The sequence below is a fragment of the Pristis pectinata genome, chromosome 3, assembly GCF_009764475.1.
Source record: "Pristis pectinata isolate sPriPec2 chromosome 3, sPriPec2.1.pri, whole genome shotgun sequence".
Classification (NCBI taxonomy): domain Eukaryota; kingdom Metazoa; phylum Chordata; class Chondrichthyes; order Rhinopristiformes; family Pristidae; genus Pristis; species Pristis pectinata.
Window position 1 is genome coordinate 79,554,779 of NC_067407.1, and position 19,894 is coordinate 79,574,672.

General features: G+C 43.0%; 1 protein-coding gene across 5 annotated transcripts in view; it reads left to right on the forward strand.

Annotated features, from left to right (window-relative positions):
- Positions 1 to 19,894, forward strand: part of LOC127568508 (pleckstrin homology domain-containing family G member 1) — a 155,109-nt gene that overhangs the window by 40,160 nt on the left and 95,055 nt on the right. For 2 of the 5 annotated variants that reach the window (XM_052012344.1, XM_052012345.1), the window contains exons 2-3: positions 1,147 to 1,221; positions 15,370 to 15,528. The exons of 1 other annotated variant lie outside the window; for it this stretch is intronic. In XM_052012344.1, coding sequence (XP_051868304.1) covers positions 15,474 to 15,528 — 55 coding nt within the window. In that variant the 5' untranslated portion in view covers positions 1,147 to 1,221; positions 15,370 to 15,473. The remainder of the gene's footprint in view (positions 1 to 1,146; positions 1,222 to 15,369; positions 15,529 to 19,894) is intronic. 2 more of the 5 variants (XM_052012346.1, XM_052012347.1) reach the window with 1 other exon arrangement.

The window sequence follows — 19,894 nt, forward strand, 5'->3', positions numbered from 1 at the left end:
ATTGCACTGTCCTGCTCTACCCTTCTGTAATGCTAGCAAGGTAATTAGCTGTTTAACCTATTTCACTTGAGATGTGCTACAAGAATAAAAAGCTAACATTTGTGGCTTTCTTGAAGTTTTTCAATAATTATAACTGAGACCAATTCATTATAATCTCAAATGCCAAAAAAAGGAAATCTGGAATCAAAGATTTATTCAGCAGGGAACCAGACCTTTCAGCCCATCAAGTTTATGCTGACTATCAAGCACCCATTTACACCAACGTCATTCCATTCTCTCCATGTTTGTACGGTTATGAATGGTTTCCAAGTTTTTAACATTCTTCTGTGAGTCATAGTCAAAAGCTAAAGGAACTTTGCCAACAGTTGGCTAGACAGGGGAATGTTATTTTGAGTTAGATTTTGAAGGCAGACTTCAATTTGTGGAACATCTTTATACAACCACGCAGCTCTGCTGACCCAGGTTTGATCCTGATCTCTGATGCAGTCTGTGTAGTGTTTCCACATTCTTTCCATTTGGTGCTGTGGTTTTTCACCCCTTCCCCCCCCCCCCCCCCCCCCCCCATTCACAAGACATGCTGGTTGTTGGGTAAATTGGTTACTGGGTGTAGGTGGATGGTAGGAGAATTGGGTGGAGTTGATGGGAATGTGAGGGAGGGATATAAATGGGGGAATGGGATTGATGGGCTTGCCCTAAGAACCAACATGGACTCAATGGGCTGAATGACCTTCCTTCATGTCATAAATAGGAAATCTTAACATCCCAATAAACATTATTAGTGGAGGAAATATTGCAGCTAATTCATACAAAGTAAGTCCATAAACAGCAATATGGAGAGGATCCAATAGTTTGTGTTGATTGGATCACCAACTGAGAGCTTCCCTGCTTTTTGAGATCTTACATTCGCCCAAGGCTTTAACAGCTCATCTGAAACCTGGTTTCTCTGAATCCCTGACGTTGCTGCACATTTGGCGCACAGCTGAGATGGTGCTTGAGTCTTTGGAACGTTCTCCATGTTTTTCCTACTCTTTAAGGTGAAAGTGATCTGAGACTGATAGAAAACTGTATCCATGTGTAATTATTGAAGGTCTTCCTTCACAGGTCTATTGTGCATTGTTCAAGAACTCTATCCTTTCCCTCCTTCAGGTTCCATTTGTTTGCTGTGTGCTGAGATGCCAGATAAGGCACTGGAGGAGCTAGAGGCCATTTCCAGAAGTGAAGGTTAGTACTTGATGGGTTTTTTTTTTGTTGTCCCATGTTTGCAAGCAGCAATATTCCTTCATTTTTAACCGATGAAGGGCAGGGTCTCTGAAGCAATGTGTCACAAATGTGCCACAATCCCCCGTGTTGGTTGGTGTTTATAGTTCTTTACAAGGTGGCGTTGGGCAATAAATTTGATCAAATGAATGTTTTCACTTTAGAATTGTCTCTAAGTAATCTGAGAATTGAAATGAAGTGTGCACTTTCAAAATGTGCAGAGTTTTTACCAAGAAGCTGTTTTTTTTCAATTGGAGGGTGCCTCTCAATTTTACTGATAAATAGGCATTTGATCAGTTTGTGAGGGAGCTAGCTTGTGCTGAGTGATTTGTAGCTTGTAAAGCTATGTGAAATATTGTTTTCCATGGCATGACAAGTTGAATTGTTTTGTAACTGCTTCCAGCTATACTGTGTATCAATTCTACTTTGTCTCGATGTCAAAGTTGGTTCTTTCTTTGATTGTCAGACCACTGAGATGATTTGATATTTAGTGTGTTTCAATCCATTCACTTTTTTCCAGTTGGTTCTGTGTTGCCCAATATCAGTCGTGGTGTTTCCTTGCAGGCATTGTTGCTTGTGTTGTTACATCAAAGGTTGATGATTGCAACAATTCCTGGCTTTTAGTTCTTTGAATCAAATGGGCCCAGTTTGTAATGAGTGGGGATGTTACAGAATTGGCTCCAAGCAATCGAGCTGCTGTGCATTTGATCTGATCTTTTTTAGTCTAAGATTAAAAAGGATATGTATTGGGCTCAGGCAAGCCTACTTCGGACAATTTGGAGTGGGGGGGGGGTAATTTCTGCAGACAGATGACATTTTGAAGCAGAGGTGAATGAGGGGCAATGGAGGAAGAGCATGGTCGTGGGAAGGCAAGGAGTCGGCATAATTCAGCTGGGCAGAATGGTGGTCATTCTGTGCTTATCACACTGCCCTCCAACAGGTGGCACTGCGGTAAGAATCTTAAACTTTCTCTGCCGTTTTATATTCTCCTTTCTTATTGTAAGTAATATGTTGATGGTAGAAATGTAGGAGACAAAGTGATGGAAGTCAATCCAAGTTGCAGGATGAGAATATTTGTTTCATAATTTAATAAACGGCCAACATGGGTTCTAAAGGACACTCTTTTTGGCTGCAGCAGCCCTTGTCTAGAATTGTTAAAATGGTGGAGTCCATAATGTATTTTAGACTTCAAGCTTTGGACAAAGCTCCACATGATGCACTTCTGAATAAACTAAAGGTCAGAAGAGTTGAGAGCAAATCATGGAGCTGAATATGAAGTCTGTTCCTTTTGAAATGGGAAATTGTGCCCCAGTGCCTGGGCTGCTGTTGAGTTTGATCTACATTAATGACCAGCTAGGCTATAAAATCTGCCCATTTCTAATTCCATAACATTACTTGCCCTGTCCCTACCATTGTTGCGGAAGCTAACTTAGCAATGCGTACTTGTGCGGCCTCTGTTTTATCCCCAAGGGAACATCGAGCCAAATGATTCAGAAGCTTTGTGATGCCAGCTTTTTCACATTTCAGTTGGGGAGTCGACCCTGTGAGATGAGGAGAGGTTGGGGTGACTAGACCTAGATTCACTTGTCCAGGTCTCTGGGTTACTAGTCCAGTAATATAACTGCTGAACCACTGCTGTTCCTTTCTTACATGAATCTGGTCCTGGCCCAGGGGTTCTATGACTGGTACTGAGCACAGTTACTTGGCTGCTGACCTCAGTTAATTGAATCTTGCCTTGAAGCAGCCCTCCCAGCAGAATTCTTCCCAGTGGGGCATGGTAGTTTTGCCCATATCCTATTTCTTTTTATTTTGAAGTATAACTTTAGCCAAGCCCAAATGTAGCTAGGGGTAGCCAGAGGTGCAGGTTGTTCTGGAGTGTGATTCTTAAGCATCAAAGCTGGAATGTTGTCCTTGCCTGTAGCCCTGGTACACTAAGCCACTTGTTGATATCAAGCAAGTTGCTCAGTTAGATCTTGCTGAGAGCTGGCATAGACTTGAAGGGCTGAATGGCACCTCCTAAGTTTTAAGGGAAAATGATAGGACGGCTATTGGAAGCCATAGGATGTTCCCAAGCATATGTTTTCTGGGTAACTAAGGATATGCATTAAATGCAGGCCATATCTACGTCCAAGAATTAACTGCAGTGCTACATAGAAAATTGAAGGCTTGAGGTGGTGCCGCCTTTATCACAATGGCCAGGTGGAACTGGGATGATCCACTAATTGCTGTTGACACGATCCAGAAGCTATGGAATGTAGTCCATGCCCAGGTGTAAAAGCAAAACCTGCTCTGCTCTAATCATGGCCAATCACAACCTGACCTGAACCCAGGGGCTTGGAGCATTTTTCCATATCTGACCTGAACATTACTATAAATAGGCACTGAGTTATAGGGAGAGGTTGGACAGGCTAGGACTTTATTCCTTGGAGTGTAGGAGACCGAGAGGTGATCTTGCAAAGGTGTATAAAATCATAAGGGGCATAGATATGGTGAATGCACAGTCTTCTTCCCAGGGTTGGGGAATCAAGAGGGCATAGGTTTAAGGTGAGGGGGAAAGATTTAATGGGAACTTGAGGGGCATTTTTTTTAAACACAGAGGGTGGTATGTATGTTGAATGAGCTGACAGAGGAACTGGTTTAGTCAGGTACAGTAACAACTTTTCAAGGGCACTTGGACAGGTACATGGATAGGAAAGATTTAGAAGGTCATGGGACTAGCTTGGATGGGCATAGGCCAGTTGGGCCACAGGGCCTGTTTCCATGCTGTATGACTCTGTATAACAACATCAAACTCTTTTTTTTAGAAACATTGAAAACCTACAGCACAATTCAGGGCCTTCAGCCCACAAAGCTGTGCCGAACATGTCCCTACCTTAAAAATTACTAGGCTTTCCCATAGCTCTCTATTTCTCTCAGCTCCATGTACCTATCCAAAAGTCTCTTAAAAGACCCTGTCGTACCCACCTCCACCACCGTTGCCGGCAGCCCATTCCACACACTCACCACTCTCTGAGTAAAAAAAACTTACCCCTGAAATCTCCTCTATATCTACTCCCCAGCACCTTAAACCTATGTCCTCTTGTGGCAACCATTTCAGCCCTGGGAAAAAGCCTCTGACTATCTACCCGATCAGTGTCTCTCATCATCTTATACACCTCTATCAGGTCCCCCCTCATCCTCCATCGCTCCAAGGAGAAAAGGCAGAGTTCCTTCAACCTGCTTTCATAAGGCATGCTCCACAATCCAGGCAGCATCCTTGTAAATCTCTTCTGCACCCTTTCTATGGCTTGCACATCCTTCCTGTAGTGAGGTGACCAGAACTGAGCAAGTACTCCAAGTGGGGTCTGACCAGGGTCCTATATAGCTGCAACAATACCTCCCGGCTCCTAAATTCAATTCCCTGATTGATGAAGGACAATACACCGTATGCCTTCTTAACCACAGAGTCACCCTGTGCAGCTGCTTTGAGTGTCCTATGGACTCGGACCTCAAGATCCCTCTGATCCTCCACACTAGTCTTACCATTAATACTACTCTTAAAAGTCTCTTAAAAGTAAGATTTGTGTGAAGATGAAAGCCCAAATACTTTTTTTGAAAAAGAGCTGGAAAGATGTACTAATATTCAGCAAGTCATTTTGACTTGGGTAAAACCTGCCTAACCCAAACCCATCCTGTAGTTGGGATCCCACAGTGAATGTAATAGCCCAGTTGAGCACCACTAACAATCCCATCAACAATTAGATGATCTACTTTGGTTGCCTGAAATGTTAACTGCCTCACTCGACAGGTCAGTCAGCATCTGTGGAGAATCTTTATAGTATTCTGTTTTCATATTGTAAATCTATAAGCTTTTACTTTCTAATTTTTTCATAATGGTCAAATTGGCTTAGTCACCGAAGAACTTCCCCAAATCCTAGCACTCGAATATCAACTTAAACTACAGGAAGAATTGACCACATCAGCTTCACTCTAATTAGTCCATCCTCTGTTATTAAACAAATGCAGTTAATATTCCTGTGATAGTTCCCTTGAAATTTGGTGACTCTAGGAATTGTTTGCTTTGTTGCATTCCATTCAAATGCTTGGGTTGTTTGTACAGGAGGAGGAAGATTTGTTTTTGTTTGCTATGTTTTCTGTTTCTACAGGTGAGCAGCTTTGTAGACCTAAAATGTGCACAAATGTAATCTAAAACGAACTCACTGCAGGGAGGGGAGAATCAACTTTCATAAGTAACTGAAGTTATTTTCTGATCAATGGTGTTGGGTTACAATGTCTCTCAACTTCTGAGCTACCACAATGAGCGCTGCTACTCTGAGCTTTGCAAGTCCTGAACTGTAGAGACACCAGCTTTGTCTGGGAGAGATTTGCACTTGTGTATATATAAAAATAATTTAAAAAGTCTTTCACAATTTCAGGACACCCTCACCTTGCACCCGTGGAAGTGCAGTCACCATTGTAATGTCAATGTCAGAGAGAAGTCACCAATTTTGCACAGCAAGCTCTCTCAAACCAATGGAATAACAGCCAGTGATCTATCTTGGTGATGGGTGGCTGTGGCCAGGGCACAGGTGAACTCCTCTGCTCCTCCCTGGAATTGTGTCATGGGATCTTGACATCTGATGAGTGGATGGGTGGGGGTTTGGTTTATTAATTGTCCAAGAGAGCCCCTTCAGCAGTGCAACACTCAGAACTTCACTGGAATCCATGATCTTTTTTCCTTTTTCAATTTAATATCTCAAGGCAGTCGGGTCAGAAAATCAAGCTTTTTTTTCCTGTTTCTCTGGCATGCTGGAAGCTGAGGGGAGACCTGACAGGAGTGTATGTGTGTGTATATGGCAGACAGCCAGAATATTTTTCTCCAGGGTAGAAATGTTGAATACTAGAGGGCATAGATTGAAGGTGAGAGGAGGAAAGTTTCAAGGAGATGTGCAGGGTAAGATTTTCTTTACACAGAGTGGTAGGTGCCTAGAACAGTTTGCCAGGGGCATTGGTAGAAGCCGATACGATAGTGGCATCCAAGAGGCTTTTAGAAAGACACATGAATATGCTGGAATGGAGGGGTACGATCATGTGCAGACAGAAGTTAGCAGTTTAATTTGGTGCCATGCTTGGCACAGACATCATGAGCCAAAAGGCCTGACCATGTTCTTGTGTTGTACTGTTCTATGTTCTTTGTAACAGTGGACTTGTTCTAATTCCACTGAGGTAGTGTACAATAATTTCAGGCTTTGAGACATTTTAATTTCTTTGCAGTTGGTCTGTCTCACAGTCCCATTTCCATTATCTAGGCTCTATACCCTTTAACAACCTTGCCCAGCAGTAATCCATTGATCTTATTGATATTGTGATCCACTTGGGTTTAAGCTCTTGATATCCCCCTCTGTGGAAATGGTGCTCCAGAGTTCACTGCTGAGAGAGACCTGGCCTGTATTTTTGTTTACCAGCATAATGTCATCTGATATCTTGGTGGCAAGGGCAGGTCACATGACCGACAGCAAGCTGTCCTTTGTAGGAAGTTAATTTGCTCAAATAGTCTGTTTGGAGAGCAGAAGAAACCAACTACAGCAACTCGCCCTAATAAAAGCAGGGTAATTTCTCCAGAAGAAGGGAAGCTAGTTGCATTGTATGTGTGTATAATCAATCTTGGTCACCTACAACCGTATTACAGAATGGTACAGCATGGAAACAGGCCACTTGGCCCAATTTATCCATGTCAGCCAGTGGGCATCCTCCTGTATTAGTCCCAGTGCCCTCTTATGCCCAAGTAATTCAAGTGCTCATCTAGACACTTAAAAGCTGTAAGTGACCCAGCTTCAACCACTTCCAGGCAGTGCATTCTAGGTACTTGATATTCCTTGGGTGATTTTAAAAAGGTCACCCTTGTAACCCTCTGAATCTCTACCATTTCCACCTCCCCACCCCCCCCCCCCCCCCCCCCCGGCCCCAACCCTAAACCTATGTCCCCTTGGTTTATCTGTACAGTATGTTCTTTTAAGCTTGCTTGACATGGGAACCACCCAATTATTTCCACTCTGCCTGGTCACAACACTGTCGCTTCATACAGCATGGTCACATTCTGCTCCCTTGTCATGTCTTTCCTTTCATGCTGGAGTTTGTTTTCCTTTTGGATCTTGAGGTTTGAGTTAACAATTACGCCTTCAACTCTTCAAGATGAACTCGAGTGTTACCTCTATTTGGAGTCAACATTATTCTGTGCTGCCAATGCTACCCATGCTTTCAAAATTATGTACTCTTTCAAAACTTTTTAAGCATGTTCAGAATTTGGTGGCTTGCTATGGGTGGGTAGGGGGGTGGAGTCTGTTTTATTTAAACAGGAGGAGATTTTTCATCACCTGCTAATTTTGTGTTCCCGCTGCCTTGCTCTGTAATCTTCAATTCTATACAATTTTTTAAATTGGTTCTGTTAAGTAGATGAATTCTGATTTCATCCCCTCCATCCCCAATGGAAAGTTTAGCTTGATGATATTAAAATAATTATGACGATAAGGGAGTCAAAATGGCACATGATGTTCCATATGTGGGCTTGTCAAAGAATTGTTCTGGGTCAAGTTGCAATCTGTTTTCATAATTAATGCCCTTGAGATGCATCCTAGGTTGATTGGGCTTGATTTAGTAATGACTTGACATTGACACTGGAATGGAGGGGTACGATCATGTGCAGGCAGAAGTTAGCAGTTTAATTTGGTGCCATGCTTGGCACAGACATCATGAGCCAAAAGGCCTGATCCTGTTCTTATGTTGTACTGTTCTATGTTCTTTGTAACGGTGGATTTCTTCTAATTCCACCGAGGTAGTGTACAATAATTTCAGGCTTTGAGACATTTTAATTTCCTTGCAGTTGGTCTGTCTCACACTCCCATTTCCATTATCTAGGCTCTATACCCTTTAACAACCTTGCCCAGCAGTAATCCATTGATCTTATTGATATTGTGATCCACTTGGGTTTTAAGCTTTTGATTTCCCCCTCTGTGGAAATGGTGCAGTGGATGAGATGGGTTTTTTTTCCCCTCCCCATTATGATTGATTCTTCAATCCCACTTTCAGCCTTTGTTCTTGGTGTCTCCTTCAACCCATTACTGAGCCTCAAGCCAACCTTTTCCACCCACAGTCTCATTCATCACTAAACTACACAAGCTATCCATCCACTAACTCTCCTCATACTGTTTGTCACTCCCAGATTTCTCAAATCTCCTATCCTAGCTGCCTACTTTGATCCCTCCATGAGGCGTTACCCTATGCTAAATTCTGCTTGATCACCCCTTTTGTTGACTTCTATGAAGTCCTTGTCCAACAAAGTGGAACTCCTAACCCTTTCCCATGGCCACGCTCCCCCTTATCCAGGCCTGTTCCAGTACTCTTGTGCTTCAAAATCTTAGTTTCTCCCTGACTTCCTTTTGATGTCTGTCCCTCTGACCAAACCTTTGCTCACTTCCGATGGTGGCACATTGGATTCTATGTTAATATTTGTTCAATTACTCTTGTGCTAAGTGCCTTTTTGGATCTTTGACCGTCAATAAAGTCATGATCTAAATGTTTGTTGTTGTTTAGCCTTTTAATGCTATAATGCTCTAGATGGGCAAGGTCCCTCAAACAATGAAATAAGGAGAGCTCTGTGATAATGAGCTGCTCTTGGGGTGAAGAACAAACACTGGTCGTGACACTGCAGTACTGAACTGAAGTGGTAGCCTAGGTTTGTGCTGAAGTCCTCCCAGTGAAACTTGAAACATGATATTCTAGCTGAGAGGCTCGAGACTGTCCACTTGATCATTGATTCAGATGTCATGGTTATGTTAAATGGTAACCTATTTCTCAGCACAGTCGACAGCAGCAAAGGCCTATTTTCCTGCAAGGATTTTTTAAAATATAATTTCAACAGAACATTTTGAACCAGTTCAACATTTCAAACACTGGCCTACTGACCCCACGAGGCAGCTCTCTCCAGTGGACAACTTTGTCAAGACAAAACAATGTGACTGTGTGCAGCACTCTCACACTGGTGATGTACTTGTTCAAGGGCAAAATGGTGCATTGTATGTTGTGAGAGTCTCAATTTGTAACCAGTGATGAAGGCATTGGTGAGGTTGATGGCAGTTTTTGCACATAACATATTAAAGACCCCCATCCAAACATCTGGATACCAGTACCAAAATGTGAAGGAATTCCATTGGAATCGGGTGATGTGACCTATTGCTGTTGAATCCGTCACAACTTCGCTACAGGCTCCATTCGACTAACCACTTCTCTGATGACATAAAACAGGAGTAGGGCATTTGGCCCTTTGTGTTGATACTGCCATTCAGTAAGATTATGATTGATCTTTTGCCTCCAGTGCAACTTTCCTGCATGTCCCTGGATTCTCTTGGTATTCAAAATTGAGCTGTCTTGACATACTCAACAACTGAGACTCCATTACCCTATTGAGTCTAGAATTCCAAAAGTTCGCTACTTCCTGGGTGAAGAAATTTCTCCCAGCCCAATATTTTGAGACTGTGTGGCCTGGTTCTAGACATCCAAGCCAAGGGGAACATTGTGCAGTTGTCTAAACTGTCAAACAGAAATTTTGTATGGTTCAATGAGATCACTTCTCATTCTTGACTCTCTTTTTTTGTAAATATACTTTGTGGAGGAAGACCAAACCTTTACACGGTATTCCACATCTGGTCTGAATGGGGTTCTATACAATTGCAATAAGGTGTCATTCCTCTTGTAGACACATTCTCTTGAAGTAAAGGCCAAATATCATTTACCTTCATAATTTCTTGTTAACTTTTCAGTGACTTGTGTACAAGAACACCCCAAGTGCCTCTTAAACACCACTACCTCTCAAATTTGCCCATTTGATGGAAATATCTTGCCTTCTGGATTTTTTTCCCTGCCATGATGACCTTGTTTTTCACCTCATATTCCATCTGTCATATCCTTGCCCATTCACTTAGCCACGTATATTTTGTGTAGGCTCTCCTCCTCCTCCTCACAACAATCCACACCACCACTCAGTTTTGTCATTGCCAAACTTGGATATATTACATTGGGTCTTCTCACCTAAATTATTGATCGAGATGGTGAATGGCAAAGCTGCCCAAACTGTAAATGGCCCACTAATTCCTGTTTTCTATTTGTTACCTAATTCTTGATCCATGCTTGTATATTTCCCACAAGCATTTGTTATCATCTGGTCTTAAGAAATCATTCAAGAAATGATGGGATTTTGATGACCAGTGTATGCATTACCTAAATCAGCTACATTGACTTGTCTTGTTGCCTTTGTTTTTTTTAAGAATTGAATTCCATTGCTTGACTGACTCTACGACTCTGCCTTCCTGACATGAAGATTCTTGGGAGAAAAATAATTGACTAAGATCTCAATTCTCCGGTGTAAGCCAATCACTCAATCACACCACAAACATTTCTCAGCCAAGGAAGGGGATTGGGTTAAATCTGTCAGCTTAATGGAAACATTTTAGAGACCTTAACTTTAGAGACCTAAACTAAGGGGGGACTTCATGTAAGGGTTGTAAATGAAAGAAGTCTCATTATATGTGATTGGCAAAGGAAGGGGAGAGAAGACCAAGTGAGGTTTGTAAATGCAGGGATGTATTATGATTTTCAATGTGCTGCTTGGAAAGGTAATATCCACAAATTTGTCTAGGGGGAAATAGATAATAACTTGAGATGGGGAGAAACACTTTGAAGATTATGGGGGAAGAATTTGAGGAATGAAATGAATTGGATGACTCTTTCCAAAGGTTGGCACAGGTACAAATGGCTGATAGTGTATGGTTTTATTCCGTGTTTATCTGCGTTGCTGTTTTGAGATACTTCTGAGTTGGATAATGTAGAGTTTTCCTGAATGTTTTGATATCTGAAAACTTTGTTTTGCACATCCAGTTTGATTAATCTTTCTCTTCACCTTTTCCCTCTTGCCCCCTTTCACTCCTCTTCTTGTGTCTGCTCTCCCTTGGCTTGTCCTATCCACACTTGTGTCTGCTTGTTTTGGGGGCCTGAGGTTTTAAGTGACAATGAATGCTAAATTGGAATGTTGAATTATTCCTATAAGCAACTTGATATGTACGGAAAGGGGATTTGTGCTATGTGACCTGAAGAGAAATTAAATCAATGAAAAAAATGTGGATTCTGAAATTCTTCGAAGTCAAATTTAAGGTTATTGTCCTATGTACAGGTGCAATGGAAAACTTGCTTGCAGTAGCATCAGAGGTACGTAGCATTGCGACAACGTTCACGAGAAAAACATAAATTTAACATAAATGGCACAACTTTTACAAGAAAGAGCACAATTAGAACGAAAGGAAAGGTCCATTCTAGTTCCAAGTGGTCATAGTGTTGCTATACTGAGGTAATGATTAGGGTTGTGCAGATTGGTTCTAGAACCAAATAGTTGAAGGGAAGTAGCTGTTCTTGAACCCAGTGGTGTGGGACTTCGGACTTTTGTATCTCCTGCCCGATGATAGCTGCAAGAAGATCCAGTGGTGTGGGACTTCGGACTTTTGTATCTCCTGCCCGATGATAGCTGCAAGAAGATGGCGTGGCCTTGATAGTGGGGATCTTTGCCTCTTGTAGATACTACTGATGGTGGGTAGGGATGTGCCAGTGATGTATTGGGCTGAGTCCACTACACTCTTCAGCTTCTTACATTCCTGTTTATTTTGAATCAGGTTTATTATTATTATTGAATTGTATGTCATGAAATTTGTTGTTTTGTGGCAGCAATACAGGGCAAAGACATAAAAATTACTATAAATTACAGAATAAATAGTGCAAAAAAAGGAATAACGAAGTAGTGTTCAGAAATATGATAGTGGTGGAAGGGAAGAAGTTGTTCCTAAGTCATTGAGTTTTTGTCTTTAGGCTCCTGTACCACCTCCCCAATGGTAGTAATGAGAAGAGGGCATGTCCTGGATGGTGAGGGTCCTCAGTGATGGATGCTGCCTTCTTGAGGCACCGCCTCTTGAAGATGTACTTGATGGTGGGGAGGGTTGTGCCTGTGATGGAGCTGGCTGAGTCTACAACCCTCTGCAGCGTCTTGTGATCCTGTGCATTGGAGCCTCCGTACTAGGCTGTGATGCAACCAGTCAGAATGCTCTCCACCATACATCTATCGAAATTTGCGGGAGTCTTTGATGTACCAAATCTTCTCAAACTGCTAACAAAATAGAGCTGCTGGTGTGCTGCCTTCATGATTGCATCAATGTTTTAGGCCAGGATAGATCCTCCAAGATGTTGATGCACAGGAACTTGAAGCTGCTCGCCCATTCTACTGCTGACTCCTTAATGAGGACTGGTGTGTGTTCTCCCGACTTCCTCTTCCTGAAGTCCACAATCACTTCCTTGGTCTTGCTGATGTTGGGTGCGAGGTTGTTGTTGTCACGCCACTAAACCAGCTGAACCATCTCACTCCTGTACACCACCTCATCGCCATCTGAGATTTTACCAACAACAGTGGTGTCATCTGCAAATTTATAGATGGGGTTTGAGCTGTCCTTAGCCCCACAGTCATGAGTGTAGAGAGAGAGTAGAGCAGTGGGTTAAGCACTCATCCTTGAGGAGTGCCTCAACAGGTCAGGCAGTCCACGTGGAGGGAAAGAGGGGAATTGTTTCTGTCCACTGTGGTGTTGGAGATTGACAAATGCACATCCAAGTAAACATGAAGGAAGCCCTGACAGAATAGAGGGCTGGCATGGGCAATTTTGGACAGTGGTGCAAGGCAGAATAGGTGCTAATGAGTAAATAAAGAAAATGAAAGCTGGGTCTTGAGCATGTGTAAATGGTTACAGCTGAACCATGCAGGGCAAGGGAAGCACTGGAAAATTTCAGGAGTAAATGAGAAGGCTCCCAGGTTCCAGATTGTGAAAGGAAGTGTGTAGACCCTTCAGGAGTACAGATAAGCGCAGACTCGGTGACTGTTTCGCAGAACACCTACGCTCAGTCTGCAGTGGCAATCCCAAATTCCCAGTTGCAGACCATTTTCAACTCCCCTTTCCATTCCCACAGTGACCTGTCCATCCCTGGCCTTCTCTACTGCCAGGATGAAGCCCAATGCAAACTGGAGGAGCAGCACCTTGTATTTCTCCTGGGTAGTCTACAACCCAATGGCATGAATATTGAGTTTTCCTATTTTAGGTAACCCCCTTCCCCCTTTTTTTTCCTTCCTTCCTTCTCTCTCTCCTTCCCACCCCCCCCGCCAACTTTTTCACCCTCCCCTTCCTTCTAGTCCTCCCCTTTTTTTTGTCCCCCATCCCCCCGCCTCCCGGGTCCATCCTCCCACTTCACACACAGGTTTCACCCCACCCTGCATCTGGTTCCAGTTGTTGTTCACCTCTCCCTTTATGGCAGTGTAGCGGTCAGCGTAACGCTATTACAGCGCCAGCAACCCGGGTTCAATTCCACCGCTGTCTGTAAGGAGTGTGTATGTTCTCCCCGTGTCTGCGTGGGTTTCCTCCGGGTGCTCTGGTTTCCTCCCACATTCCAAAAACATATAGGTTAGGAGCTGTAGGCGTGCTATGTTGGCGCCGGAAGTGTGATGACACTTGCGGGCTGCCCCCAGCACATTCTCGGTAATGCAAAATGATGCACTTCACTGTGTTTTGATGTACATGTGGGTAATAGATATCTTAATGGTTCCCGTTTTTTGCCTCCTTTACTTATCCAAATCCAGCACTGTTAGTGCTTTGTGTTCCTGCCTATCTCCTTCCAGCAGCTGTCTCCCATCTTCACACTTGCCTCCCCCCACCTTGCTCCATCTGTTGTTTTTTTTTCCTCTGTCTGCCTCCATCTATCATTTACCTGCAATAGTCTTCCAACTCCACCCACCCCCCCCCCCCCACCACTCATCTCCCCTACTTGGCACAACCTGCCTGTCATCTTGCACCTCTCCTCAATCCACCAATCACTTTGGAATCCTTTCTTGCCACTCCCTTTCTCTTTATGTTGGCCACCTTGCCCCTCTGCTTTGTCTTGATGCAGGGTTTCAACCTGAAACATCAACAGTTTCTTTCCTCTCTCAGATGCTGCTCGACCCGCTAGGAAATTGTTTGTTGCTCACCAATGAACTATGTCCCGAATAGAGGGTCCCCACTACAAGTACCAGGCTGGATCCCCCTCCTTCCCAGAAATCTGGTCTAGCTATCCACTATTGCTGGCACCTCTACCCAGGAAAAGAAATTAGAGCACTGGTAAGGTCTGTGATCCTCAAACTCGATGTTAAGACTGCAAGACCAGAAGACAGATGTTTCATGCAATCTCCCTTCAAATGTGCCAGCAATGTTTACTCTTCCTCGTGGTACTTTGACTTGCTCTTGACTTTTTTCAGAAGCCTTTTTCACAGGCCTTGTATATTTCCATGTTCTCATGCTCCTTCCTGATTAATTGTGTGATGCTAATCAAAACCCAGACATCCATCTTTCAAGGTGGGGTCCTATGTATTTTGCACTTGACCTGGAGATTTCGTGGTCACTCTGTCCAATCCCAGTTTGGTTACCTCTTTTCCAAGGCATCGGAATGAAAGAACTTGCATCCTTGGAGTGTTTCATCCCTCCTGAGGTGTCCAAAGCTGTTCAAACCTTCTTAAATATTTTGAAGCGCCATTGCCCCAGATAGGAAGCACAGCAGCCGATCAGTGCACAGCAAGTTCCACATCTGTCATGTGATAATGACTAGTGATGGAAAGATAACTGTTATAGAGTTATACAGCATGGAAACAAGTTCTTTGGCCCAACTCGTCCAAGCCGATCAAGGTGTCTATCTGAGCGCGTCCCATTTGCCTGCATTTGGCCCATATCCCTCCACGCCTTTCCTATTCATATACCTGTCCAAATCTCTGCCCAGAGAGCTCCTTGTTCTCCTTTGAAAACTCTCTCAAAAAAATTTTAACATCCATCTGAGTATAGAGAGGACCATGGCATAATGTCTTAACTGAAAGCTGCTCCCTCTGACAGTCCAGCACCCCCTCATTGCTGCCTGTATAGTGTGTTTATAGTTTAAAGCTTTTACTTTCAATGTGTTAATGGAATTTACAAGAGAAATACTCCTTTAGAACAAATGAATCTCACCAGGACCTTTGTTTCCAAATGGCAGTGACCTCAGCTTTGCTTCAGTGCTCCCGGTCACAGGGGAAGGAATCCTTGTTGCAGCAGGACTGATGTCACCGTTATTTATGAAGGCAACTGGGAGCTTGTGAAATGAAACCAACTGAGAGAATTTTAGCGGACCTGGAAAATATGGCTGCTGTGTTCAGTAAGTGCCTCATTCTTGCCTGGAAGATTTCTCACGCTCCTGTTTGTTTATTGCTCTGTATTGAATGGGAAGTGTGTTCAGCTGAGGGAAAGTCTTTGTCACCAGTGGAAGTGAGGTAAACCTGCAGTAGATGTTGAAATGGAGCGGCGGCTGGAATCCATGAGCAGAAGGGAGGAATTGCAGCATCTGCTACCAGACGTCAGGAAGGAAAGGTGGTGCTTGGTAATTTACCTAGTCTGTGTGTGGTGGGGCTGGGGAGTAGGAGGTGGATCTTGATGTATTAAGGGGAAAAGATTGAGTCTTGGAAAGTGGGGAGCATTTGTTGCTCCTTGGGTGAGGGGAGGGAGAGATGTTGCATTTGAGTCTTTTTGACTTCAGTCTCATCGACAAAATATACCACGAGCTGCCCTCGCTTGGAAATGCAGGAGATGTACAAGGATGGTTGGTAGTTGGGGGGGGGTGGGGGGAAGTAGCTAAAGTAATGGCCAGCCAGGATGATCATGGAGTAATGAACATGTGTAATGAAATGGTGAAAGACTCACTTTGGTCTGCCCAAAACTTGTTGGTCTTCCAGTGTAAGAAGATGCCCACAAGCAAAAGCTGCTGACTGACACATTCCAGGGCACAGGAGTATGTGCTAAGGGGTGAACTGATGGTTGTTGCAGCCACTACAAAGGCTCTGCAAGACAAGAGTCCTGTCCCCACTGGACACCGAAGGGCTGGGCCCTGTGTAATAGACTCTCAAGCACTTCAGGGGCATATTGTTTCAGGAGGTTTAAGTGACTGGTGTTGACACATTGTAAGAAAAAATTATTGAATTAATGGTACAGTTAATGTAGAGAAATATATGCATTGATTGTATTTACTGTGTGTATATATTATTAATAAAATGTTTTTGAACATTTTAAGGAAATGGGTTGAGCAAAAAGTAGCTCAACCCAATATGCTTGATGGGGTCAAGATGGCTCCGACATTCAGATCTGTTGCTCTTGAGCAATGAAGTGAAGGTGTGAGCCATACCATGGGAATGATGAAGGTGCAAAAGAGTTTGTCTTTGTCCAAAATTCTACAATGGATACATTTATACTTTGTGCTGAGCAGCTCAACTAGGTGCTGCAGAATAGTGCGTGCCACCACTACAAATGTGTGTCATGTATACATTTACAAATAACCTGGAGAATGAGGGACAACCCTGTATTTATAAAACACGATGCTTTTGTTTTTGGGAAGCCTTGAGTGTACAATGTGTGAAAAACGGGAGTTTAAAATCCACAAGAGCAATCAGTTTTACATGGGGGAGAGTAATCTGCAGATGCTGGAAACCTGAAATGAATTTTGAAAATGCTGGAAATGCTCAGTAGCTAAGGCAGCATGTGTGGAGAGAGAATGAGTTATTTCAGATTACGATCATTCACCAGACCTTGAACAGTGAAAAGAAAACATTTTTAAGCTACAGAGAGGGGCAGGGGTGGAGAGAACATAGTGCCTGTGATTAAAATAGAGACCCAGGTTGTCCAGGTAAGAATTTGTTTTTGTGCGGGTGGTTGGAGAGAAAAAGAGTATGCTGGAAATCTGAACATAAAATGCTCAAAATACACAGCAGATCAGGCAGCATGCCTGGAGAAAGGGAACAATGAGTTGATAATGTTTTGCATGTTGGTTGAGGGACAAGTGCCAGCTTGAACACAGACATTGTCTTGCTTTGCCTTCACACAGAACCAGGAGATTTTTATACCCGCCTGAGAGCAGATGCGACCTCCATTTAGCATCTCGTCAGAAAGAGATGCCTCCAGATGTGCGGTAGTTTCTCAGTACTGCTGAGTTCCTGCTTTGGGCTATTTGCTCAAGTCACTGAGGTGGGACTTGAACCCACAACCTTCTAACTCTGAAGCAAGAGTGATGCTTACTGTGTAATAATCATCAGGAGTTGGTGATTAAACTTCACCCCAAGCTGCCTCTGATCTAATCATGGATCATTATAACTTTGTGCTGCTTAAAATTGGAAACCATTTATTCTTGGAGTGGGTTGGACTCTCCCCACCCCACCCCATAGCTACACAAGGCTTAACTTTATTTCTCTGATATTGTGAACTTGGATTTCTCTTCCTCAAAGGGTAGTGGAGGCAGATTCCTTGAATGTGTTTAGGGCAGAGGTAATAGATACTTGACTAGCAAGGTGGTGAAAGGTCATCAGAGGGCAGATGGGAATACACAGTCAATGTGACAGTTGGATCAGCCACCATCTTTTGAATGGCAGCAAGGGACCAAATGGTCTTCTCCTTCTGTTCCTATCCCTAATTGGTGTGTTGCAAGGGGTAGTGCTGGTGGGAATGAAGTGAATGGGGAAATGCACCCCTGGAAAATAGTCCTAATATATTCATTGTTGGTTCTATACACAAGTGGTTTCTAACTCCTCCAGACTGTAATCTATTTTCAACTGTGTGTTGTGAACCATATCCGGCGGTGGTTGAGGCGATGGGCATATTTCCCCTCTTTCATAATAAGTGATGTAATGCTGGACCACACCTTGCCACTGAATCACTATTGTCAAACCAGGAAGTTTAGGATCCCGAAAGGCTATACTCTATGAGGCTCTGAAGAATTTTTCACAGACTTAGGAGTGCCACTGATTAATGTGCTGCTGTTCCAGTGTGAGTGTTACAGTGCTTTTCTGTTTCAGTGTTGCATTTGGGGGTTCTGCTTCTGTATGTATAAGTGGGCAACTATTGTCTAAGTGAAGTTCTCATTCAGTGACCAATTGGAAGGTGCGTTCCTCACTCTGCAGGTCAGTGATGAAGAATTACTTGGTGTGAAGGTATGCACATTTGATTTTTCTTTCCACTTCTCATTCAAAACTATTCAGGGTCGACAACTGTAATCTTCTTTGCTGTCAATACATATACAATGAAGATTCCATTCTAAGATTCGATGAATGATTAAATTCTTGAAAAACTGCCCCCCCCCCCCCAAGTTTAAATCAAGTGAAACTGGAAAATGAGCCAATTGACTTTTTTAGGTTGTTTCCCTCTGAAACTTGACAGAAACCCTCTCTCTGTTTTGACATATCTTTCCTTGCTTTGATGTACCCTGATGTCGGAGATTTCCTGCCCCACAAGCAGGTCATCTGCTGACCACTCTTAGACTAAATATTTTTCTTTTTAATGTCCTTATGAGTACTGATGTGTAGTTGGTTATTAAAAGGTGTCTAACATCTTCTGAACTCTGTCAATGTAAGTAGCTTTTAGCATTTCTTCCAGAAAGTTCCTGAGGCCTGTTTATAATTCCCACCCACTCCTACCATTGGCCCTTTTGATTTCCATTCACATTGTATTTGACTATCCCGTCTCTCTATAGCTACCTCCAGTGTTAAAACATTCCTCTGCGAATTCTCCCTAATTCTGTCTGCTTGGACAAGTCTATTTTCAATGGCCCATCAGTGGCCGTGCCTTACTTAAGCTGCCAAAGTTCCAGGCACTGGAATTCCCTCTTTTTTTAAAATTGCTTCTATTCCTCTCTTTTATAAGTTGCTACTTCACTCAGGTTTTTTCTCCCCTAATACCTTTTATGAATTGGTCCAATTTTACCTACGGTCCTGTGAAACATTTTGGGAAGTTTTGTGGTGTTGAAGATAATAAATGGATTGGTTGTCTACTAATTCCCTTCCAAGCACAAGGGAGGCTTCTGAGTCTGTTTTCTTGGCATTTCTAGAAGGAAATAACATTCCTAATTCTTTTGTTCATTCACAAAAGGCAGTCTAATTCTTTAAGGTTGTGTTAATTTTAAATTTTTATTAAAAAAATAAAAATTATCGACTGCCCTTCCTTACAGATTAACGTTGACAGAATGATCCGCTTGTTACCTAGCAGGGAGGTTGGAGCGGCAGAGGTTACAATGGCTTTGTCTTTGCTTTTGTCCTCGGGGGGGGGGGAAAAGGTGCTTCCTTTCCTCTACTTATTCCTTTTGGTCCAGCTAAGATTGGGAACATGAGATCCAGAGGAATTGCCTATCCCTGTCAGACCTGTACCACAAAAAACCTGTTTTAAAAAATTGCATTAATTTTTAAATTTAAATTTGGGCCCAGTTAAAAACAAATGAAATTTGTGTTGGTATCAGGCAGGTGCAGCAAGGTTTCTACCAGCCCATCAAGTAAGTCATTTTGCATAGCTCAAATTCATGCTTATTGCCTCTTGCAATTCAATAGGTGGTGTGATATTTCCAACAAGCATGTCCTGTTCACAGAAAGCCGGATGAATTCATTTTGGTTCATTACCGCCGGATCTGTCTGTTCTAAATCGATCATTAATGAAATGATGGAAAGTATAGTCAGGTGGCACTTACGCACCAACAACCAGTTCACTGCCCATTT